At 44.5% G+C, this 26609-nt stretch overlaps 1 protein-coding gene across 8 annotated transcripts in view; it reads left to right on the top strand.

The window, feature by feature from the left end:
• gas2 (growth arrest specific 2) overlaps positions 1-24281 on the top strand; it is a 103685-nt gene extending 79404 nt beyond the window's left edge. For all 8 annotated transcript variants that reach the window (XM_033038652.1, XM_033038654.1, XM_033038651.1 and 5 more), the window contains 3 exons: positions 6042-6180; positions 7191-7298; positions 23682-24281. In XM_033038652.1, coding sequence (XP_032894543.1) covers positions 6042-6180; positions 7191-7298; positions 23682-23930 — 496 coding nt within the window. In that variant the 3' untranslated portion in view covers positions 23931-24281. The remainder of the gene's footprint in view (positions 1-6041; positions 6181-7190; positions 7299-23681) is intronic.
• The last annotated feature ends 2328 nt before the right edge of the window (positions 24282-26609 follow it).

Below are 26609 nucleotides of genomic sequence, written 5' to 3'. Positions count from 1 at the left end.
TCCCATCGCAGATAAGTTGATTGAAAATCTAATCCCCTGCTTATATTCACTTTCATAAGTCAAAGAACACCAAACATCTGCTTGCATTGACCTCTGGAAGTTTAAAGTCACACATCCTGTGCTTCAGATAGTTCCTGGCTTAGAGTAAACTTGGGTTGATTGTATTTTATTCAGGGAACGATGGCTGAAATCTTATTGAGGTGTATAAAATCATGAGAGGAATCGATTGGGCAGAATCTCTTGCCCAGAGTAGGTGAATCGAGAACCAGACATAGGTTTGAGGTGAAAGGGAAAAGATTTAATAGGAATCTGAGGGGTCAGTCACTGTTTTACAAAGTGTGGTGGGTGTATGGAGCAGATTTGCCGGGATATGGGCCAAACATGGGCAGGTGGGATGAGAGTAACTGGGACATGTTGCCCATGTGGGCAAGTTGGGCCAAAGGGTCTGTTTCCACACTGTATCAATCTATGACTCTATATGACACTAAATATAGAATTGACTAATGTACAAATACATCCATTATATTTTCTAATCACATTTCGGGATTTGATCCCTTCTCTGCTATCTTTTCATTCTGTGGATGCCTGAAGGAAGATTGATAACCAGATTAGTTATCATTTGTAGCATTGTATTGTATTATTCTACCAAAAAGAAATGAAGAAAAACTAACAATTCAGCATTTCAGCCTCACTTAAGGAACAATAGCTTGGATTCTGGTTAAATTGTGCTGCTGCTCTTAGACTGGCACTGGAGAATTGATTCATTACAACAAAGCCTTCTTGTGGCCAAATTACATTGGATTTTGAATATTTTCATATCATAAGTATGACGTTTTTAAAGAAAAATAAAAACTCTGCTCAGGTTTTTAAAACTGCAACTTGGTCTCTGCTGAGAGAAGTATTTTTATTTTCTTGACAAACTTCAAACTTCATGATGTAAAGATATTCAAAATGCAGTGTAAATTGTGAGGTGTTATTTTAACTTTGCTGCCAAGAAGAACTCTGCAGTGACATGTGAAGTGAAGTTAAAATACAACTTCAGTAAAATAAACAAACTACTTTTTTTTGTTCGACATAAATCAAGATAATACAAGGTCTACACTGCTGTTCGTTCACAATAAAGACATTTAAGAAGGATGTTTAACAAGTATAACCGGACTTTGGGGGAAATGGAAATTTGGCAGGGAAATAGTTTGACAGTAAGGTTCCACATTTTATCGTGCGTTATCACTAAGGTTTATGCAGTTGATGGAGTATCATTAACCTGGTTAGATTGGTTGCTCATGAAGACTACACAGGGCAAAATGTCTTTGTAATCAACGTGGAAATGAACCATGTTGTTTTGTAAGGATTGATATATTGATAAGGCTATATTTAAGAGGGAGTTAGATGTGGCCCTTGTGGCTAAAGGGATCAGGGGGTATGGAGAGAAGGCAGGGATGGGATACTGAGTTGGATGATCAGCCATGATCATATTGAATGGCGGTGCAAGCTCGAAGGGCTGAATGGCCTACTCCTGCACCTATTTTCTATGTTTCTCTGATTATTCACTACATTTATTAATGACGTATAACAGGGTCGAGTGCAATGTATCGAAGTTTGTAGATGACTCAAAGAAAAATGGCGCAGTAAACAGTGTAAATAGTTACATTAAAAAAGCTAGTGTTTATCGACAAGTTAAGTCGTTGGATAAAACTATGATAATGGATTTTAATGCAGATAAGGCATCACGGTGGCACAGCGGTAGAGCTGCTGCCTCACAGCGCCAGGGATCCAGGTTTGATCCAGACCCCGGGTGTAGTCTGTTTGGAGTTTGCACGTTCTCTACGTGACCTGCGTGGGTTTTCTCTGGGTGCTCCGGTTTCCTCCCAAACTACAAAGACAAATGGGTTTGTAGGTAAATCGGCTTTGGTAAAATTGGAAGTTCTCCCTAGTGTGTGTAGGATAATGTTAGTGTACGGGAATCGCTGGTCAGCACGGACTCGGTGGGCCGAAGGGCCTGTTTGCCGCTCTGTATCTCTAAACTAAACTGAAGTATGTGGTCATAGTGTCGCACAGCATGGAAACTGGCTCAGCAGCCCAACCTGATAATGTAGTGGAATGAAAACAATACACAACACTAAGACATAAGACTATTGCATGTAAATTCAGTTTGTAATTATACAGTCATCCATCACAGAAATGGGCTCTTCAACCCAGCCCATCCATGCTGACCAAGATGACCCATCTAAGATAGTGCCATATGCTTGGTAAACCTTTCCTATCCATGTTCCTGTCCAAGTGTCTATTAAATGCTCTTAAAGTACCGGCCTCAACTGCATCCTCTGGCAGTTCGCTCCATACACCCACCCACACACTGAGCAATAAATTTGCGAGTCAGGTTCCTATTAAATCTTGCCCCTCTCACCTTAACCCTATGTCCTCTGCTTCTTGATTTCCTACCCAAGGTAAAAGACAAACATTTATATGAAGTTTTGAGTCGGGGCCCTTTAGTCTGAAGATGTTCAGATAATCACTGATGAAGTCACCTATCCACGTTCCCCAGAGATGTTGCCTGACCCGCTGAATTACTCCAGCACTGTGATTCCGGAGATAGACACAAAATGCTGGAGTGACTCAGCGGGTCAAGCAGCATCTCTGGAGAAAAGGAATAGGTGACTTTTCGGGCCGAGACCCTCTTCAAAGTTCAGGCTCCTCTCAGTCTGAAGAAGGGTCTCGACCCGAAACATTACCTACTCTTTTTCTCCAGAGATGCTGCCTGACCCGCTGAGTTATAAACCAACATCTGCATCGGTGTAAACCAACATCTGCAATTCCTTCCTACGCACTTTGTGATTCCTTCAATTTGTTCTTCTTAATGCATATAGAATGAGTGATCATAAACACGTCGTCTCAAAATGGCAGATCATCTGCCAATCTATTGATTTTTTTTTTTCTTTCTTAAAAAGGTTGGCTGTACATCTCCATGACTAAATTGTAGATCTAGATGTATGGCCGTGCTGTGCCATAGTCAGGCTGCTGTTTTAATGGATAGAAAGAAGATATCCACTCTGTACTTCAGCTGCAGTGAGAAGCAAATTGAAATGCTTGAATCAATGCCATATGTCAAAGCCATTTTGGTTAGCATTCAATAATGGAGAGAGGCACCAGGCATATGTTAAACTTCACTTCAGTAATGGATGTATAATCGGTTGTTTGGACTGGGGAAGTGATAATTAGGAGATGCAGTGTAATTCTGTATTAATAAGTGCAACAAACAATTTGCATAATTATGCAACGGCTTCTGACAGTGCAGTTATGTTGGTTAGAAGTTGCGATATTTATGACATTTCTTTATCCAGCAGAGTTAATACGTAGACTCTTCCAGTGGCATTTCAAAGGAACTGGCAGGTGTTTCTCCCATCATTTTCAAAGCTGAACAAAAGCAGATTGGTCAGGGAGTTCATTGGCTGTGTGCCTTGATTTCAGGCACCAAGCAGGAAACAGTGTTCCTTAAGCTACTTAACCACCAGTTCTTAAAGGGATTGCTGGAGGGTGTCATAAAAATGGTACCATAGCACAAAGAATAAACTGGAATCAGGAGCCTCATCAGCACCCCTTCTTCATGTCACTTCAGCTCCCAGTCTCAAGATCTACCCACTGTCCATTGACTATGTGGAGCTATGTTTGTTACCCTTTTTCAGTGGCCTTAATAAACCTAAAATGCTGCTGGTTTCGAAAGAGATTTATTAAGCACGAATCCCTGTGTTTGTCCGGAGCTTTCAAAGAAACGGTTGCGCAGAGGTAGAGTTGCAGCCTTTACAGTGCCAGAGACCCGGGTTCGATCCTGATCACGGGTGCTGTCAGTACGGAGTTTGTACGTTCTCCCCGTGACCTGCGTGGGTTTCCATCCGGGTGCTCCGCTTTCCTCCTACACTCTAAAGAAGTGCTGGTTAATTGGCTTGGTTTCATTGTAAATTGTCCCCTAGTGTGTGTAGAATAGTGTTAGTGTACAGGGATCGCTGGTCGGCGTGGACTCGGTGGGCTGAAGAGCCTGTTTCCATGCTGTATCTCAAAACTAAACTAAACAACACTCAAATACACCTGGTCCATTTCCGACATCTCCCTACCGATTCTAGACCTCACTATCTTCATCGCAGGTGACAGACTACTGACCGACATCTACTATAAACCCACTGACTCCGATGGCTATCTGGATTACACTTCTTTCCACCCTGCTTCCTGTAAAGACTCCATCCCCTACTCCCAATTCCTCCGTCTACGCCGCATCTGCTCCCAGGAAGAGGTGTTCCAAACCAGGGTATCGGAGATGTCCTCATTCTTTAGGGAACGGGGATTCCCCACTTCTACTATAGATGTGGCTCTCACCAGAGTCTCTTCTATACCCCGTAACTCTGCTCTCACTCCCTATCCCTCCCACTCGTCACAAGGGCAGAGTCCCCCTTGTCCTCAACTTCCACCCTACCAGCCGTCACATACAACAGATAATCCGCCGACATTTTCGCCACATCCAACGGGATCCCACCACTGGCCACATCTTCCCATCTGCTCCCCTTTCGGCTTTCCGCAGAGACCGCTCCCTCCATAACTCCCTGGTCAATTCGTCCCTTCCCACCCTTCCCACCCTCTCTCCTAGTACTTTCCCTTACAACTGCAGGAAATGCTACACTTGTTGCTTTACCTCCCCCCCTTGACTCCATCCAAGGACCCAAGCAGTTTTTCCAGGTGCGGCAGAGGTTCACCTGCACCTCCTCCAACCTCATCTATTGCATCCGCTGCTCTAGGTGTCAGCTGCTCTACATCTGTGAGACCAAGCGTAGGTTTGGCGATCGCTTCGCCCAACACCTCCGCTCGGTTCGCAATAACCAACCTGATCTCCCGGTGGCTCAGCACTTCAACTCCCCCTCCATTCCGAATCCGACCTTTCTGTCCTGGGCCTCTTCCATGGCCAGAGGAGCACCGTAAATTGGAGGAGCAGCACCTCATATTTCGCTTAGGTATTTTACACCTCAGCAGTATGAACATTGACCTCCAATTTCAGGTAGTCCTTGCTTTCTCCCTCTTTCCCCTCCCCTTCCCAGCTCTCCCACAGCCCACTGTCTCCGCCTCTTCCTTTCTTCTTCCTGCCCCACCCCCCATCCCCACATCAGTCTGAAGAAGGGTCCCGAAACGTCGCCTATTTCCTTCGCTCCATAGATGCTGCCTCACCCGCTGAGTTTCTCCAGCATTTATGTCCACCTTAAACTAAAGAACATCTTGACGTGAGGTAACCCCACAATTGCTCATACAGTTTATTATCAAAAGCAAACAGATGATATTTTTTCTCTATACTATGGAATAATGTTGCCACTGCGACATTGTTGAACATAATGCAGTCCCGTTTTCATCTTGAGCTTGAAAAAACATTTTAACCCTTCAGTTGAAATGTCTATGATGCAGCCATCATTAATTTGACAATGAGGTTTAAAATCTGTGAACCATTTTATTCTCCAGCTTGCACATTTTTGTATAATTGCTTCCATCCCCGTGGAATGTATATCATATCAGTATCACTGAGGTTTCAAAGTTAATGTGAATTTTGGCAATCGTTGCATATGAATAGAACCAATTAAATTAAAATCATACGCTTCAGCACAAACGCCATACCAGTCCATACAATCAAATAAAGGTTGAGCTAAAAAAGGACACAGAGTGCTGGAGTAACTCAATGGGGTCAGGCAGAGTCTCTGGAGAACACAGATTTTTGATGAGTACGGGCGTCAGAGGTTATGGGGAGAAGGCAGGGGAACGGGGTTAGGAGGGAGAGATAAATCAACCATGATTGAATGGCGGAGTAGACCTGATTGGCCGAATGGCCTAATTCTACTCCTATCACTTACGACTTTATGACCTTACGATAGGTGATGTTTTGGGTCAGGACCCATCTTCTCGAACTACCTTTCTTGAAAGTGGAATCTTAAATGTATGTATCTCAATTCATTGATCAACATATTTACTAACAACATACTGTATGACATGAACTGCTTTCATTTGCCATCCAGGTTTGGAGTCGAACCTTCAGGACTGGTCAAATTAGAAAAAGAAATTGAACAGGAAGAGTCGCATTCTACACCACCCCCCTCTCCATCTCCGACTAAATCCCCTGGGAAGAAGAGTGCAGGGAAGCTGCTCGATGATGCTGTAAGTAAAACAGATCAAAAACTGCTCTCAAAGTAACAAATTAGATCTTCTCCATTGGTCTGTCATTGTTCTCATCTTTGAGAGGCATTCTTCCTGATCTGGATGATTGATGAGCATGGTATTCAAAGCCAACAATCACAATCCTCACAGGTGCTATCTGAGCAATCTCTCCCCTCAGTCCAGTCTGAAGAACGGTCCCGACCCGAAACGTCACCCATCTATTTTCTCCTGATGCTGCCTCATCCGCTGAGTTACTCCAGCACTTTGTGTCTACCTTCGGTATAAACCAGCATGTGCAGTTCCTTCCTACACATCTCTGAGGAGTGTTGGTTAGTTGCTGTGGTGCAACGTACGGGTGGTGCGGAGTGAAGGAATGATATGCCTGTTATACGGGCTGCAATATCCTGTGTGATGTTGAGTTTCCATAGAGTTACTGAAGCTGCACTCATCCCGTGGACAAATTCATGAGAGCAATCGGTTGTGTCTCTTGTCCAGAGCAGGGGAATCAAGAACCAGAGGAGATAGGTTTAAGGTGAGAGGGGGAAAGATTTAATAGGAACCTGAGGAGTAATGTTTTCACACAAAGGGTGGTGGATGTATGGAACAAGCTGCCGGAGGAGGTAGTTGAGGTTGGGACTATTGCAACATTTAACAAAACAGTTAGACTGGTACATGGGTAGGACAGGTTACACGGATATGGGCCAATTACAGGCAGGTGGGACTAGAGTAGATGGGACATGTTGGTCGGTGTGGGCAAGTTGGGCCGAAGGGTCTGTTTTCACGCACTATGACTCCAGGACTCTATTTAGTTTAGTTTAGTTTTTTTAATTTAGTTTAGTTTATTGTCACGTGCACCGAGATACAGTGAAAAGCTTTTGTTGCATGCCATCAAGTCAGCAGAAAGACAATACGTGATTACAATCGAGCCATTCACAGTGTATGAAATAATTGTCATGTATAAATTTTCCTAATGTGGGATATGATTTTTCATATGGTTAATGTCATTTCAGGTGAAACATATTTCAGAAGATCCTCCTTGCAAATGTCCACAGAAGTTTTATGTCGAGCGACTTTCTCAGGGACGGTATCGTGTTGGAGAAAAGATTCTCTTCATTCGGGTAAACCTTTAGATTTACTTTTGCAAACCTTTAGATGCTCAGAGTCTCTTGCCCAGAGTAGGTGAATCGAGAACCAGAGGACATAGGTTTAAGGTGTAGGGGAAAAGATTTACTAGGAATCTAAGGGGTAACTTTTTCACACAAAGATGGTGGGTGTATGGAACGAGCTGCCAGAAGAGGTAGGGACTGTCCCAACGTTTCAGAAACAGTTAGACAGATGCATGGAATGGACAGGATTGGACGGGACATGGGCCAAATGCAGGCAGGTGGGACAAGTGTTCCTGGGACATGTTGGCCGGTGTGGACAAGTTGGGCCGAATGTTTGACTCCACATTGTATGACTCTGTGACTCTAGAATCATACAGCATACCTCACTGAGGCAGTACATAAGAATTGCCACGTCTGGTGCCGCCGCCAAAGTTATAAAAGTTTACCAAAGAGTCCCATCCTCTGGCTAGTGCCGCAGGTGCCCACCCACCCCCACCCGTCCGGCACCGAGTCCCCCTTCATTTAAATTTAAATCTTGAGCTCTTCCAGTACTGATCTGACGATCCATCTTACCATCGTGCCCACAAGTGGAAATAAATGAGCTATTCCGTGATCCAAATAAGAATGATGTTTTAACAATGTAATGCATGGGAATGGATGATATAGTCGAGTTAATGCTGCCATTTTACAAACTGGTACTTAGTTCTAATCGTACAATCTGTATAAAGCAAAAAAAAAAAAATAGACCATTGCTGAAAATGTCTTTGAAAGATATGTGACTGTGGGGAAGCACAAAGTTACTGGCTCAATGGTTTAATCTTACTTCTGTTTCCTTTGTTCTTGTGTTCTGCCTTCCCATGCTTTGTAACAGTAATGAAAGAAGGCTGTTGTCTCTTTAGACAGCACTGGTTGGGAACTGCCCAGACACTGTTTTAGCTTCATAGTCACTTGAATCACGCTCAAAATCACCCACGGGGACTTGCCTTCAAAATTTCCCAACATCTTGCAGGTCACCCGATGGGAGATCTGTGCCACAAAGCATGTCCTTTTAACATGAAATGTGAACTCCAGATTCAAGGCATGCTTCACCTTACCAGTTCATCCAACCAAACTCCAGTGTTGTGTTGGAAAACCTTGGTGATTAGTCGCAGAACTGTACGGCATTGAAACAGGCCCTTCAGCCCACAATGCCAAGTTAAACTAATCTCCTCTGCCCGCACAATCCATATGCCTCTATCCCCTCTCTGCATGTCCATGTGCCTATCTAAAAGCCTCTTAAATTCCACAATCGTATATGCCTTCACTACCACTCCTGGCAGCACGTTCCAGGCACCCACCACCCTCTGTGTAAAAATCTCCTTTAAACATTGCCCTTCCCAACTAAAAGCATTTCCCTTTTGTCCTTGACATTTTCACCCTGGGCGAATGGTTCTGTCTGCCTACCTTATCCAAGTGCCTCAACATTTTATATACTTCTCCCTTAACCACTGGTGTTCCAGAGAAAACAATCCAAGTGTGTCCGACCTTGCCTTCTAATTCAGGCAGCATTCTGCTAAATCTCTTCTGCAGCCACTCCAAAGCCTCCACATCCTTCCTGTAATGGGGGAGGCTAGAACTGCACAAAACCGCTGTAAATGAGTGAGGGGGGTGAAGTTTAGCCCAAGGCCGGGAGGGATGAAACGTGGCGTTGGGGTGGGAGGGGGGGTTTAAACCAGGAGGAATTCCCAGGCCGGGGAGCCACAGAGGCCCTGGCCCCACACGCAGTGCGCCGGGGATGGGCCCGATACTCACGCCGCCTTCATGTTGCGCGCTCTCTCCCCTACTGCCACCAAAAGCTGCCGCCTGTTCATTAGGCAACTGGTTGTTTATCTGAAGTTTATCGTGCATGGCTTAGTTGTTCATAAAGGAACAGAATTAGGTAATTCGGCTCATCAAGTCTATTCCGCCATTCAATCGTAGCTGATCTACCTCTCCCTCCTAACCCCATTCTCCTGCCTTCTCCCCATAACCAGCGAGTGGGGGCATCGTCGAGTATGGCTGCCCAGCCTGCAGCTGTTCGTCCTTCCACCCTTTAAAATTTTTTTTTAGTATGTTAAAAAGTTTTGTTTTGGAGGTCTAGTCTTTTTATGTGGGGGGTGGGGGAGGGAAGGGGGGAACTGTTTTTTCTCAGTCCCTACCTGGTCGGAGATGCGTCCTTCCTCCGAGCTTCATCTTCGCCCCTCCACCTGGACTGGTGCGGCGTTTCCTGCCAGGACCGGCCTGAATCTTCAGCTTTGACGGCGGCTCAGCTCTGAAGCACCATCGCGGAGTGGGCGATGCCTTACCGAGGGCCGCTGTGTGGTAAGCTCCGGAGTGCTGAGACCGCCGACTCCAACATCGCGGAGCTGTGAGGTCTGTGTAGCGTCCAGCTGCGGGCGGCGCTGAGTTTAAACACCGCGGAGCCTGGGATCTTTCGCCGAGATCGCCAGTGTTGGAGCCCCGACCAGCGCGGCCTGTGGACTTCGGGAGCCGCGTCTCTGGCAGCAAGCGGCCGTTCCAGACACTCCAAGCCGCTGAAGAGTATTCTCCCGATGCCAGAGATCCATCATCCAGCGAGAGGACCTGAAACATCGGGCCGCCATTGCGGCGACTGTGGAGGCCTCAAATGGGCCCCGACCACGAGGTGAACAAGAGGAAGAGGACTGGACTTTGCTGCCTTCCCTCACAGTGGGAACCATTGTGGGGGGATGTTTTTATGTTTAATGTTAAATTCTTCTTTAATGTTGTGTTTTATTTTTATTGCTGTGCTGCAAATGGCAATTGGTGTATGTGACAATAAATGTCCTTTGTCCTTTGTAACCCATGACATCCATACTAATCAAGAATCTATCTATCTCTGCCTTAAATATACCTATTGACTTAGCCTCCACAGCCTTCTGGGGCAGTGAATTCCACAGATTGACCACCCTCTGACTAAAGAATTGCTTCTATATCTAATTTCTAATTGTTCTTTTAGTTTTGCAACTATTAATCCATAAGCAGCTGAATTTGTCATTTTATTCTGACAGTAAGTGGAAGCTGGTGATTTAATAACCTGGCATTGTCCAAGATTCCAGGATATATATATATCCATATATGAAAAATAATCTCTGCAGGGAGTAGCAGAATACTGTCAATCCTGGTTATATAAATACCTAACTATTGCAGCCGATACATAACCTTTAATAGAGAGGACCGGAGTATTTTCAATTTGTTCAGTTAGATAGCAACATAATTTAACCTTGATTTTCAGAATCTTTTTGTGTCTGGAATAACAGACATGATTCATGATGAGTCAGCAGAGCACAAACCATCAGGGGTGCTTCAAGGAATGGTAAAACCATCAAAAGTTAATGTATGTAACATTCACTCTGATATAGCGTAGCTTTGCTGAAACTGTTTTTCTTGTTATAGACTCGAGTATGGAACCCTGGACAAATAACGTTTCATTGTTCTTTTGAAAAAAAAAATGTAGCTGCCAAAAATTGCAATGATCTCAAACAAAAGCACTCTGCCCATTTTAGGGGGGGGGGGGGGACTTAGATCAACATATAAGAACATTATCTCAGTATGAATTTCTCAAATTCCTATCAAATTCCTTCCCAATTGCCAAGGACATACTGCTTTGATTCTGTGTCTGCAATTAGATGACTTTTATCAGTTGCAATATTCTGTATATTGTTGACCATTCATACACTCACAAGGTGCTGAAAACTGGTTCAAGCACGTCAGAACTTTGAGGTGCCATATGTTTTTCTACTTTTGTTTCTACTATATATATATTTTTTTCTTTTTTTTTTCTCTCTTTTAAATACATATTCTCGAGTTTGCTTACAATGTTGTATTTTATTTGCTGCCCTTCTGAATGCATGTTGCTGTACCACCTTCTTGAAACGTGGTTGGCACACTCCGGTTGCAATTATGTTGACATTTATAGGATTTTCATCTGGGGACTTATTTTATGTTGGGATTCTGTGTGAGTGAAGCAATTAAATTCCAATGCATTCACTGGTGTTGTCCTTAAGGAGGTGAAGTTCACATCTTCAGAAGCTGAGATGTAGAAACAAAGAACTCCAGTTGCTGGTTTATAGCAACGGGTGGACACAAAATGCTGGAGAAACTCAGCGGGACAGGCAGCATCTCTGGAGAGAAGGAATGGGTGACATTTCAGGTCGGAACCTTTCTTCGGACAGAAACATGGAGAAGGCCCGAACAAAAGGGGGCCGGCAACAGATGACCTCAGGAAGGGTAGAGTCCATGATGGTCCATTGTTGGCTGGGGAAGAGGTGCTTACGACAGGGATACAAGGATGTGAACAGTGGAACTAGTAGGACAATAAGGGTGGGCACGCACGAGAGAGGGCTGTGGGGCGGGGGGGGGGGGGGGGGGGGGGGGGGATACAAACTGTAAATAATGGTTGATACAATAAAAGAAAGTCAAAGTTCTGGAGTAACAGCGGAATCTCTGGAGAACATGGATAGGTGATGCTCCTGTACCTCTTGCCTGATGGGGGAGGGAGTGACCAGGGTGAGACTCGTCTGTGATTATGCTGGGAATTTGCTATTGTAAGTAGAAATATTCAAGTAGCGAGTTGGATTATAGGGCCTGTTTCCACGCTGTATGACTCTAAGTCTTCATAAATTGGGGTACATTACTGGAACAGAGGGAGGACAATGTCAGGACTTGGGGCAAGGTAGGGTTTAGAAAATGTTAATCAGAAGGAGGCAAAGTTTAGGGGCTTACTTGGAAGGCCGTTGGGGTACTCCAAGTTGGATAAGCAAGCAAGGTAATAGATACTCCACTGTCCACTCTGCACCAATTTCCATATAATCTGCAAATTTACTAGCCTACTAACCAAGGAGAAGGTGTGGTGAAGAGAATAGTGAGGGGGAGAGAGGGAGTGTGTGAACGAAAGATAGGCAGAGATTGGGGGATGGTTGCTGGTCCTGGAATCTACAGTTGTGACCACAGCTATGGCCTACCGCATGCCATACATCAAAGCTGTCGGGGACATGGAACTAATTAAGTTTGCAGTTCCACTATTTAGTGAGTGCTTCCAAGTCTGAACCAGTAGCACTGATTTGGCGGTATATCAAGTTGGCCTCCAACACAATTTCTGCAAATGGAAACTGAAAGACAAATGGGAAGGAGTTGGATTGCACGCTGCTCAAGCTAAGAACAATTACTTCAGCGAGTCCAAGTTAGAATTCAGGGTTAAACTTTCACAGTTCCTGAAGCATGCCAGCACATAAATCTCAAGCAACTAGCTGAATTGCTAATTGCTAATCCAGTATCTGATACAGGTGTCAGAGGTTATGGAGAGAAGGCAGGAGAATGGGGTTAGGAGGGAGAGATACTGTAGAGTAGACTTGATGGGCCAAATGGCCTAATTCTACTCCTATAACCTATGAGCTGGAACAATTCAACCAATCAAGTAGCATTCGTGGGGGAGAAAGACATTGCTGGTGTTTTGGGTTGAAGCCTTATGTTTTGACCTGAAACATTAAGAACTTCTTCCAGCCAGAGATGCTCCTCGACTTGCTGTGTTACTTTAGCAAGTGTTTATTGCTCCAGTTTGCAGCAAGTGCAGTGTCAAGTGAAGTGCAAGATGTTGGTCTGTCAGCACCAACATCTCAATTGTTTATTAATGTTTATAATTCTCTGTCACCAAAGTTAACCTCTGAGTAAAAGTGCCATTTCTAATCCAATGATTATTCTGTCAAAGCTGTTATCACCTCGGCAAATATAATGAATGAATAAATAATTTATTGTCGCATGTGACAAGTCACAGAGATATTATTTGTTTTGCGTGCCCAAGGTATGCAAAGGGTCACCAAATAAAGGGCGACAACAAAGATTTATAGATTTTATAAAGGATTTATAATGAATAAAAGCAATTCTCAATCTTTATGTCTGCCCAGTCCCACCTCTGACTTCCGATCCAAATTCTCCACTCTATCCACTCTAAATGTATATTACATGGACCAAGTTGGAGGAGTTCATCTTAGTCCTTCACTGTTGACCAAAGAGTGCACAGTTCAACCATTCAATCATCAGTCAAAAGTTATGTATATATAATTTAAACCCATTTACTCTCATTAGTTAAGAACCATATTTATATCAAGGTTGCACAATCTCTCGTATAATAAACTAATCCTGGATAGTTCATGACCCTGGAGAATGGTGCTATTTTCATTAATTGATAAAGATAAAGCCAATTGTGTAGGAAAGAACTGCAGATGCTGGTTTAAATCGAAGGTAGACACAAAATGCTGGAGTAACTCAGCGGGACATGCAGCATCTCTGGAGAAAAGGAATGGGTGACGTTTCGGGTCGAGATGAAGGGTCTGAAGAAGGGTCTCGACCCGAAAGGTCACCCATTCCTTCTCTCCAGAGATGCTGCCTGTCCTGCTGAGTTACTCCAGCATTTTGTGTCTACCTTCGATAAATCCAATTCATTTAAAAAAAAAAAATTGAATTGAATATAGAAATAGAAAATAAATTTTGAACTAAATGCAGACCACTGCCAATATAAATGACCTAATCGTACCATGTTAAGTTCCACCTTGATAAGATGGTTTGGGTTAGCATCTCTGCGTTGGAACAATGTGCAATTTAATCTGTACCATCAGGAACATGTGTATCGTTTACCAAATCAAATATGATGAACCCCATTTTTTAGACATTACTGTTCAGTTAATCATGAGCAAGAAAAATTCTTATTCGATACGCAAAACCTGACAGAAGTATATAAAATGATGAGAGGCATAGAACTTTTGATGGACAATAAGAACTTTTGACGGAAAAGTCAAATGCTGGAAGGCATCGCTTTAAGATGCGAGGAGCAAACTTTAAGGTTAATTCCCGCGATGGCGGGACTGTCATATGCTGAGAGAATGGAGCAGCTGGGCTTGTATACTCTGGAGTTTAGAAGGATGCGAGGATCTTATTGAAACATATAAGATTATTAAGGGTTTGGACACGCTAGAGGCAGGAAACATGTTCCCGATGTTGGGGGAGTCCAGAACCAGGGGCCACAGTTTACGAATAAGGGGTAAGCTATTTAGAACAGAGACGAGGAACCACTTTTTTTCACAGAGAGTTGTGAGTCTGTGGAAGTCTCTGCCTCAGAGGACGGTGGAGGCCAGTTCTCTGGATACTTTCAAGAGAGAGCTAGATAGTGCTCTTAAAGATAGCGGAGTCAGGGGATATGGGGAGAAGGCAGGAACGGGGTACTGATTGTGGATGATCAGCCATGATCACATTGAATGGCGGTGCTGGCTCGAAGGGCCGAATGGCCTACTCCAGCACCTATTGTCTATTGTCTATTGTCAAACTTTAAAGATGTACGGGGGAAGTTTTATACGCAGAAGGTAGTGAGTGCCTGGAATGCGTTGCTGAGGTAGGTGGTGGAGGAGGCAGATATGACAGCGGCACTGAGGAGACTTTTGGATAGACACACAGATATGCAGGGAAGGGAGGGATCTGGGTCATGTGCAGGTACATAAGGGTTGATTTTAGCATAATTTTCGGCCTAGACAATGTGGGCCGAAGGGCATGTTTTTGTGCTGTACTTTACATTCTATGTTCTAACCGGTGCAGTATTTGGCACCAACACTCCAATCAGGTGACCAACTACAAAATGTGTGGTTGTAATAATGTACTCTTAAGAGTATTTTACGCGATCTTCACCCTGATTATTCCCATGAAGATCTACACAGGTTGCAGAGATCTTTTGATCAGGATTCAATGATTCAATCGTTCAATTATACTTTACTGTCACATGTACCTAGGAATGATGCAAAGAGTGTCTCAGGACATGGATAGCTGGTGCTCCTGTACCTCTTGTCTAATGGGAGAGGGGAGACCAGGGAGGAGATTCGTCCTTCATTATGCTTGAAATCTGCTATTATGAGTAGAAATGTTCAAATAGCAAGTAGGGCTAAAGGTTTACAGAGATATTTTGATCAGAATTGAATGATTTAATGATACTTTATTAATAGTCACATGTACCTAGGTACAGGTACCTATCTATATATATTACTAAATCTCTGATCTTGACCGCTTTTGGCTGACTGTGCTGCGATTTCCGAGAGAACGCCGCCACCTACGGACGTCATTTTTGGCCACCTCGCTCAGAGCCCCCCTCCGCTGTATGAGTGCGGAGGATTTTTTCCGTCGATAAAAAATAAGAGAGATATTAATGTTTTTACAAAATTCCCCATTCTCTCTGCTGCCCCCGCTGGCGGCAGGGGGAGGGACTATAAAACCAGGAAGTATCGTCCCTCACTCAGTCTCTGCCAGACCAGGAAACGAGAAGGTCACGGCTCTCTGAGCTGCGAATAACACTGAATGCACGTCTACTCCACGGTGAGTCCCCTCGATGCGGCTGTAAAGTGGCTGCAGCCCTTTTTAACAAGTTTGTGTTCACAAATGAATTTTGGTTGTCGGGTGTCTGCAGCCCAATTGTTTGCCTCGCCTTTTTTTAACAAGTTTGTGTTCACAAAATGACTTTTGGTTGTCGGGTTGCTGCAGCCCAATTGTTTGCCTTGGCTTGGCTTTTAAAATCGTTGCAACAGTTGGATGCCTGCCCAAGCATCCATACGGCCCACAATTTCTATACTAGCCCTCTGGAAACCAGTACCTTCAGCCCGCAGCACCCATACTAGCGCAACAGACACTGGCGAGCAGTATTAGAATTGGTGGAGAGGTGGAATATTGCGTTGGTGACCAGCCCTCCTGTGTGATGCTGGGACCCAACGGGTCCCACTTAGTCTAGTAATAACTATAATCATAGGAAAAATGTCTCAGTCTTAAAGAGCACCCTGCAGGGCAGAAGGCAGACCCTTCTTCAGACTCGACCCAAAATGTCACAAACTCCTTCTCTCCAGAAATGCTGCCTGTCCCACTGAGTTACTCCATTTTGTGTCTATCGTCGATTCAAACCCGCATCTGACGTTCCTTCCTACACAGATGCACAAAAGGCTGGTGGGAAGGGAAAACCAGGAGCAACATCTTCGCAGTACATACCATGCGTGACTTTGAAATCTGCAATCGCCTCGTGAAATCCAGCAAATATGTGACAAATGTGTGAAACATTGAGAACTCAGACAGGCGGTGGCTAGCACCCAGAAGCTGGCAATAAAACCAGCATCCACACAGTCTCTCATGGCTGCAACGATATACCATGCAGCCATCTGAAAAAGTCATCAAACTTTAAAGGCACCCTCCTCACTGCAGCCCGTCCCTAGCTACCTAGAGAGTTTCCAGACTCATGTATGTGCCCAGCAAAGGCTGGTATGGCAGGAAAGAGAAGGGGCAGGAGAGCAGTAAGGAGCACCACTGGAAGACCCCGGCAGGGAGTGATTGCAACTGAGTTCAGTTTAGTTTAGTTTAATGTCGCGTGTGCCGAGGTTGCTGCGTGCTAACCAGCCAGCGAAAAGACAATGCATGATCACAATTGAGCCATTCGCAGTGTACAGATACATGATAAGGGAATAACGTTTAGTGCAAGGCAAAGCCAGTAAAGGATGATCAAAGATAGTCCGAGGATCCCCGATGAGGTAGATAGTAGTTCAGGACTGCTCTCTAGTTGTGGTAGGATGGTTCGGTCGTCTGATAACTGCTCATAAGGTCATAAGGAATAGAATAAGGCCATTCGGCACATCAAGTCTACTCCACCATTCGATCGTGGCTGATCCATCTCTCCCTCCTAACTCCATTCTGCTGCCTTCTCCCCATAATCTCTGACACCCATACTAATCTATCTATCTCTGCCTTAAAATTGTCCACTGACTTGGCCTTCTGCAGCAAAGAATTCCACAGATTCACCGCCTCTGACTAAAGAAATTTCTCCTCACCTTCCTAAAACAATGTCCTTTAATGCTGAGGCTATGACCTCTAGTCTTGGACTCTCCCACTAGTGGAAACATCCTCTCCACATTCACTCTATCCAAGCCTTTCACTATTCCTCATGACAAGCTGGGAGAAACTGTCCCTGAATCTGGAGGTGTGCGTTTTCCCACTTCTATAACGTTTGCCCGATTGGAGAGGGCAGAAGAGGGAGGGGCCAGGGTGTGACCTGTCCTTGATTATGCTTCTGGCCTTGCTGAAGCAGAGTGAGGTATAAATGGAGTCAATGGAAGGGAGGTTGGTTTATGTAAAGTTCTGGGCTGTGTCCACAATTCTCTGCAATTTCTTGCGGTCTTGGATGGAGCTGTTCCCAAACCAAGCTGTGAAGTCAGCTATGGCTGCTGTCTTCTCCAGGGCCGAGAAACACACTTATTCTAGCGTCGCAGAAATAAATTTCATGTCCTCACAGGATATGTCTGGTGAGCTACCCCATAACATAAAATAATCTATACTGTGAATGCCAGTGCCCTCTTCAGGCCAGGAGTAGAAGCTGGCAAGTTTGCCAGTGGCCTCGTGACTGATGATGAGTGACCTTCTGGAAGTGTCTGTTTTGGAGTGGGAAATAAAGCTCTTCTTACAAGATGTCCTCGGTGTCGGACGTCTCGTTATTGTGCTAGTCACAACCGGGTTATACCAAACACATTACATGGTGTCAGAAGTAAAAATGGCGGGACTCAAGACACTCTCCATGCAAGGAGAAGAAGAATGAGCGACTGCGGACCGAACAAGAAGGAAAAGAAGAAAGTCCGGAGCCGAGGACGGTCCACCAGTCCCAATGCTCCATCAAAGGACAGGAAGAAAAAGAAAAAAAAGATCAAAAAAAAAGCAGGTCACAGTCCAAGTCAAAGTGCAAGAAAAAGCGCTGGTTTGGCAGACCAAAGAGACATTACACAGTGGTAACATGAATGCCAGCACCCAGCAGCACATCCCTCTCGGTCTTATTCCCATCTCAGTTCCATGCTACATAGTCTCAAAATTCAAGTGTGTTAGTTTTCGTTCAGTTTTAGAGATACAGCGTGGAAACAGGCCCGTCACCTCACCGCGTCCGTACTGACCTGCGATCACCCCCTACACTAGGTCTATCCAACACACTATGGACAATTTACAGAAGCCAATTAAGGAAACAAACCTGCAAGTCTTTTGAAGGTGGGAGGAAACTCGAGCACCCGGAGAAAACCCACGCAGTCACAGGGGGAAGATACAAACTCCACACAGACAGCACCCGGTCAGGATCAAAGCCCGGTCTCTGGCACTGTAAGGCAGCAACTGTGCCACTCCAAAAGTGCCACTGTGCCACTCCAAAAGTAAACTAAAAATCAGAGTTGTTGCATATTTTCATAGCCTCTTCAAATAACTAATGCACTGATTTTATGAACTGCATTTGCACCAAGCGTGGGCCAAAGACATATGACTCTTAATAGCAACAGGAGGTACAATAGTGTAGCATAAGTTATACCACATGGTATATTCAGTTCTTTAAAGTGCACTCGTGCTGAGTTGGGGGATATAGACTTCATGGGCAGTTAAATTCCTCACACATAGCTTGAGCAGCAAGGGGCTGTCTCACTTTCCTTCTCTCCTTTTCCTTGTGCTCTGATATCTCATCTGCCTGATGTCTTGCTGGTGCCATGGGCTATTGAATTACAATGGGAAGCCTATGCTGCATTCCACACTTATTCCATCAAGTACTGCTACTATATACTGCTATAGAAAGGATGTCGTTGAGCTGGAAAGGGGGCAGAGAAGAGTTATGAGGACGTTGCCAGGTCCTGGCAGCCTGACATATAGGGAGAAACGTTGGGGAAGCTGGGTCTTAGGATGAGGACTCTTCCTTAGAGTGCAAGAGGCTAATGGGCCTGTCCCACTTCCGCGACTTTTTCGGCGATTTGCCGGCACCCGTCATAGATCGTTGCAGGTCGCCGAAAATTGTCAGCTTATTGAAAATCCAGCAACGACCAGAACAAGGTACAACTCTTTGGGCGACTACTCACGACCATACAGGCTTCACCCCGCGACGTCGCCAGGGTGTCGTGAGTCGTCTCCTCAGTCGCCCAGCGTCGTAGCGTCTTTCTGGTCGCCGCTGAATTTTCAACACTCCTCCAATTGCGAACTGAGCGAAGGTGTTGGGCGAAGCGATCGGCAAGCCTACGCTTGGTCTCACCGATGTAGATTAAGTTCGCTTGAAGTCATGCTGGTGATAGCTGGAGCTAGCAACATTCACATCATAATCCACCAGATCTAAATATCCTACTCAATATTTACCGTGCCCTTTAATCAATATGACAGTCAGGCAGCTAGGCATACATGACTGTGGCCTATTTGGAGATGAATGAACGAATACTTTATTCTCCATGTGACAAGTCACAGTGAAACTCTTTGCTTGCATACCCAAGGTAGATAAAAATGCTAGAGAAACTCAGCGGGTGAGGCAGCATCTATGGAGTGAAGGAAATAGGCGACGCTTCTGAAGAAGGGTCTCGACCCGAAATGTCGCCTATTCCTTCACTCTATAGATGTTGCCTCATCCGCTGGGTTTCTCCAGCATTTTTGTCCACCTTTGATTTTCCAGGATCTGCAGTTTCTTCTTAAACGCTTGCATACCCAAGGTATGCAAATAGGCACCACATAAAGGGCACTTACAAGGTTACAAAGTATCCCCGCACCAGATCCCCCTTTGTTCTCCCCTCCCCCCTTGCTCTGGAGGGTGCTCCTAACAATCAAGATTTTTTTTATCCCAGTATTTTATTTGTTGTCTGTACATATTTAGCTCAGCCGTAGGCACAGTCTGATGGTTTTATTTACAGCTTTTGACTTGGTGTGTAGCTTTTAGAAATGGTAATAAACCTGACTGTGATTTCATTGCCCATAGAAATGTCGATAATATTTTTATCAAAAGCATCTTATCAATTTCCTGGTCAATTCGTCCCTTCCCACCCAAACCACCCCCTTCCCTGGTACTTTCCCTTGCAACCGCAGGAAATGCTACACTTGTCGCTTTACCTCCCCCCTTGACGCCATTCAAGGACCTAAGCAGTCTTTCCAGGTGCGGCAGAGGTTCACCTGCACCTCCTCCAACCTCATCTATTGCATCCACTGCTCTAGGTGTCAGCTGATCTATATCGGTGAGTCCAAGCGTAGGCTTGGAGATCGCTTTGCCCAACACCTCCACTCAGTTCGCAATAACCAACCTGATCTCCCGGTGGCTCAGTACTTCAACTCCCTCTCCCATTCCGAATCTGACCTTTCTGTCCTGGGCCTCCTCCATGGCCAGAGTGAGTCCCACCGTAAATTGGAGGAGCAGCACCTCATATTTCGCTTGGGTAGTTTACACCCCAGCGGTATGAACATTGACTTCTCCAATTTCAGGTAGTCCCTGCTTTCTCCCTCTTTCCCCTCCCCTTCCCTGCTCCCCCGCAGTCCACTGTCTCCGCCTCTTCCTTTCTTCCCCCCCCAAGGGGGAATAAGGGTCTCGACCCAAAACTTCACCTATTCCTTCTCTCCATAGATGCTGCCTCACCCGCTGAGTTTCTCCAGCATTTCTATCTACCTTATCAATTTCCATGGTATTTTTAATTGCAACACTACCAGCTATATAATTATACATTTTCTTTTTGTGCTTTATAATTGCTACATAACATCAGATTGGCAACTGGGAAAAATAGATGTTGCCTCTGTCAGAAGGGATTCTTTTGAAATATTACCCGACTGTAGTAGAGTACCTGTATAACATTAGAGAATTATCTTTTTTGGCAAAATAAATGCTAGCTGCGGGCAATATTTTCATTCAATCTGACTTTTGAAATGACACTTGTCAGTTGGCATGTCTCTGAAGTTACTGAACACTGGGGGAGTTTTGCATTGATTGCAAAATTGTCACTGCCCGATACAATTATTTCATCATTTCGAAACAGGAGGAATGAATAGTTATCCAGACAGAAAACACAGAAACACAGCAGGATAATTAGTACCTTTCCCTCTCTCTGTATGTATGTGATAGTAGGAAACACTTAGACAATAGACAATAGTGGCATTCGGCCCTTTGATGTGATCACGGCTGATCATCCCCAATCAGTACCACTGTTCCTGCCTTCTCCCCATATCCCCTGACTCCACTATCTTTAAGAGCCCTATCTAGCTCTCTCTTGAAAGTATCCAGAGAACCGGCCTCCACCGCCCTCTGAGGCAGAGAATTCCAGAGAGAATTTCCTTTCCTTAGACAGTGGTGGCACGGTGGCGCAGTGGTAGAGTTGCTGTTTTACAGCACCAGAGACCCATGTTCGATCCTGACTGCGGGTGCTGTCTGTACGGAGTTTGTATGTTCTCCCTGTGAGTTTCTTTTGGGTGCTAGAGTTTCATCCCATGCTCCATAGACGTGCAGGTTTGCAGGTTAATTGGCTTCAGTAAAAATTGTAAATTGTCCCTAGTGTTGGAGCACAGAGTGGTTGCTGGTCGGCGTGGAAACGTTGGCTGAAGGGCGTGGAAGGGACGAAGGAATAGGTGATGTTTCGGATCGAGACCCTTGCCAAAACGTCACCTATTCCTTCGCTCCATAGATGCTGCCTCACCCGCTGAGTTTCTCCAGCATTTTTGTCTACATTCGATTTTTTCTAACATCTGCAGTTCCTTCTTAAACACTATCATGTTTGGTGGGTTATTAATAATATAAAATGTTAATAATATTATAAACTAATTTGTTTTAATGTCCTTTAAATAAATGATTTATTAAAAGGAACCTGAGGTATAAGACTCACTATCATTGAGAATATCCTCCAAGGCTAGACACAAAAAGCTGGAGTAACTCAGCGGGACGGGCAACATCTCTGAAGAGAAGGAATGGGTGACGTTTTGGGTCGAGTTTGAAGAAGGGTCTCGACCCGAAACGTCACCCACTCCTTCTCTCCAGAGATGCTGCCTGACCCTCTGAGTTACTCCAGCTTTTTGTGTCTATCTTTGAATGAAGCCAGCATCAGCAGTTCCTCCCTGTACATCTCTACCAGGGCTTGTGGCTATAGGGATGCGGAGAATAAAACAGTGCTTCACTTGGATGTTTTGCCTTAGCAACATAGCAGAATGAGAAACATCTGGTGTTGCAAAACGGACTTTAAAACATTAATGAATCGTAAGATTAATACTTTACAAATTAACTCTTTTGTGAGCAAATATCGCAAGTACATTTTTAGTTCATGTCTCACAAATGTTTAAATTCGCCTCCATAATCTTATGGGCAGCTTGTGAAGTCGATGAACCAGAGGGAAGACATGAATTTTAATTTTTTGCCTGTAACGGTTATTTATTTTCATAATAATGTGCAACATCATGCCGCTTCCACGACTGCATGTCCCTGTGGATTAGGAACGTGCATGGCTTGCTTCAAGAGAAAATATGCGGTTTAAGTCAATACTCATACTTGATATTTTATTCATATTATCCCTCTGTTAGAAACAAACAGCGTTTTCCATTTCCATGTCAAGCAGTTTTAAAATGTGTAGGGCGCGATCTCATTACTGAGTTACAAAACTCAGTGGTGCAGCGGTAGAGTTGCTGCCTTATAGTTCTGGAGAACCGGGTTCGATCGTGACTACGGGTGCTGTCTGTAGGGAGTTTGTACGTTCTCCCCGTGACCGCGTGGGTTTTCTCCCGTTGCTCCGGTTTCCTCCCACAATACAAAGACGTGCAGGTTTCAAGTTCAAGTTCAAGTTCAAGTTCAAGTGCGTTTATTGTCATGTGTCCCTGTATAGGACAATGAAATTCTTGCTTTGCTTAAGCACACAGAAAATAGTAGGCTGTAGGTTAATTGACTTTGTCTCGAGTGTGTAGGGTAGAACAAGTGTGACTCAGTGGGCCGAAGGGCCTGTTTCCACGCTGTATCTCTAAACTCCAACAAGACATTCTGAAGAAGCCAGCCTACGAGTCTGAAGAAGGGTCCAAACCTGAAACATCACCTATGCATTTTTTCCCTGAGATGTTGCCTGCCCGCTGCTACTCCAGCACTTTGTGTCTATCGTTAGCTCCATCGGCCTATCCGATCAGCAGAGAAGGTCATTGGCTGCAACCTTCCCTCCATTGACGAACTGTACACTGCAAGGGCCAGGAAGCGAGCGGGCAAAATCATCTCTGACCCCTCTCACCCTGGCAACAAACTCTTTGAATCACTTCCCTCTGGAAGGCGACTCCAGACTGTCAAAGCTGCCACAGCCAGACATAAAAACAGTTTTTATCCACGAGTAGTTGCTCTACTCAACAGCCAAAAATCTGTAGCCTCCCTTTGATCTGGTATTTTGTTGGTTCACATGCTTGATCAATGGTGTTTTATCATTAATGTTTTATTATTATTAATGTTTAGTGTTTTCTGAGTCATTCGTAACTGTCACTGTATGTCATGTTGTTACTTGTGGGCGGAGCACCAAGGCAAATTCCTTGTATGTGAATACTTGGACAATAAACTTACTTACTCTTGTGTTGCAGATGCTGCACAACAAGCACGTGATGGTGCGTGTAGGAGGGGGCTGGGAGACCTTTGAAGGCTACCTGCTGAAGCACGATCCCTGCCGGATACTGCAGATCTCCAGGGTGGACGGCAAGACCTCTCCTGTCCCCAACAAGTCCCTGCCCATCAAAGATCCAAGCCCTGATAGCTACCTGGTGGTGGCTGCCCACTACAGGAGCAGAAGAGAGAACGCAAGTCACAATAGTGGTAACTGGGGAACAAAATGATGGCAGAGTATTTACCATGCCATCTCAACTAACACCAAATATCAAAAGTACCACGTACTACCCTTCCAAACCGAGCAGTCCCACAGTCATTCTCCCCAATCACCCGAGACGGGATTTTTGGTGAAACTAGAAAGAACCAAAAAATGCAGATAATAAGACGGAGAAAAAAAATATCTCGCGACAAAGTTGTAGTAGATTTAGAGACAGTGATCGGCACTTTAACGACTTGAACAATTTTACTTCACTGGTTTAAATCCCAGTGTGGAGAAATTCAAAGTGGTAAGATTGTAACTGTGCCTATTTTGATTACACATTGCTTGACTATCATACTTCCTGCCTTGTTAAGAAAAAGAAAAGCTTAGTGTTAAACATAATATTACTGATATTCCTGTACCACTGACAGACCAAATGGGCTGCACTGGTCTGAATGTCTACACATTACCGGGCAGCTTTAACTGCACTAACTCCACTCTGCCATCCGTACCAACATTCCCTTAAACTATTGGGATTTGACTCCCAATATTGAGCATTCCAAATTCACAGTAGTTGACGGATTCATAAGTGATAGGAGCAGAATTAGGCCATTCGGCCCATCAAGTCTACTCCACCATTCAATCGTGGCTGATCTATCTCTCCCTCCTAATCCCATTCTCCTGCCTTCTCCCCATAATCCCTGACATCCGTACTAATCAAGAATCTGGGGTACTTATTGTGGATGATCAGCCATGATCACATTGAATGGCGGTGCTGGCTCGAATGGCCTACTCCTGTACCTATTGCCTATTGTCTATAGTCTATTGACTATCTATCTCTGCCTTAAAAATATCCATGGCCTCCACAGACTTCTGTGTTAAGGAATTCCACAGATTGGCCACCGTCTGGCTAACGAATTGCTTCTATATCTAATTTCTAATTGTCCTACTAGTTTTGCAACTATTAATTCATAAGCAGCTGAATTTGTCATTTTATTCTGACAGTAAGTGGAAGCTGGTGATTTAATAACCTGGCATTGTCCAAGATTCCAGGATATATATGTATGAAAAATAATTTCTGCAGGGAGTAGCAGAATACTGTCAATCCTAGTTCTATAAATACCAAACTTGCAGCCGATACATAGCCTATAACAGAGAGGACCACAGCTTTCTGTGGCAATGAATTCCACAGGTTCACCACCCTCTGACTAAAGATTATTTTCGCCAGGCAACTAACACTTAGTATTATCCGTCTTTATTGTAGTTATAACGTTATCCCAGTGGTCCAATGCAATTTATTCTGCTTTCCATTATTTTATCAGTTGTGAAATTTGCACATTGTGTGCCTTGTAAAAACCACTCTCCTACAACACATTGTTTCAAAAGTATCAAATTGCATAAAGAACTATTTTCAACCAGGCAGAATCCTGGTTTTAAGAAGGATTTAAGAAGGAACTGCAGATGCTGGAAAATCGAAGGTAGACAAAAATGCTGGAGAAACTCAGCGGGTGCAGCAGCATCTATGGAGCGAGGGAAATAGGCAACGTTTCGGCCCCTCGCTCCATAGATGCTGCTGCACCCGCTGAGTTTCTCCAGCATTTATGTCTACCATCCTTAAAAGGATGATGAGTGACTGAATGTTTGGTTGCTCATATTTTCAAAACATTGAAAGCAATGTCGCTTCAGTTGCATAGTAACATTGCTATGTCTTGGCCTCCCCACCATTTTCCCTGCTCTCTCCCGATATCTCTTGCCTCCCTTGTAGGGAATCTATAGATTCATTTCAACAACACTCAAAGATAAAACACTGCACTGTCATGAAGCTGGGCTGAGAGGGGGGAACAAAAGCTGCAATAATCCCCCCTCTGTTCCAAATCCCACACGTTGAATTCTATCTTCATGAGCTTTTGCAAATTCCCTCTCCAACATGTAGACCAAAAAAAGTGACCAATGTGCCTAATGATGCTCGCCCAGATTTACTGCTGAGATTAAAGAATAGCAAAACGCACTCCTCAAATGCATGCCTATATGTTGCATCAAATTCACCATTCAAGCTAAAGGGATATTTCCCCTCATCTCATTAAGGTGCATGCAAATATTAACATTTTACACATACAGGTAGACACCTCCAGTTTAAATTCCATTTGGAATATTTTGGAGGACCAAGAAACCAAGAACCAACCAAGAACCAAGACAGAAATAGCAGCAAATCATTAAACTTTGTGCAAGATAACACAGTATTGCTGTATTTCCCTTGACCCTATACCACTGAAATGTCACACTAGTCGCGAGAATAAGTGCAAATAATGGTGCTGACTGGTTAACTGAAAGACTGGGTCAGATTGTGCTGTATCAGGCTGGCTGCCTCGAACATCTGGAGAAGAAACAAGGAACTGCAGCGTTTAAAAAGGAACTGCAGATGCTGGAAAATCGAAGGTAGACAAAAATGCTGGAGAAACTCAGCGGGTGCAGCAGCATCTATGGATCGAAGGAAATAGGCAACGTTTCGGGCCGAAACCCAGAAGGGTTTCGGCCTGAAACGTTGCCTATTTCCTTCAGGGTTTCGGCCCGAAATGTTACCTATTTCCTTTGCTCCATAGATGCTGCTGCACCCGCTGAGTTTCTCAAGGAACTGCAGCGGCTGATTTACAAAAAAAGACACCAAGTTCTGGAGTAGCTCGGCGGGTCAGGCAGCAGGTTTGGATAA

This window comes from Amblyraja radiata, chromosome 20 (genome assembly GCF_010909765.2).
Source record: "Amblyraja radiata isolate CabotCenter1 chromosome 20, sAmbRad1.1.pri, whole genome shotgun sequence".
Classification (NCBI taxonomy): Eukaryota; Metazoa; Chordata; class Chondrichthyes; order Rajiformes; family Rajidae; genus Amblyraja; species Amblyraja radiata.
This window is presented reverse-complemented; position numbering and strand designations above follow the sequence as displayed.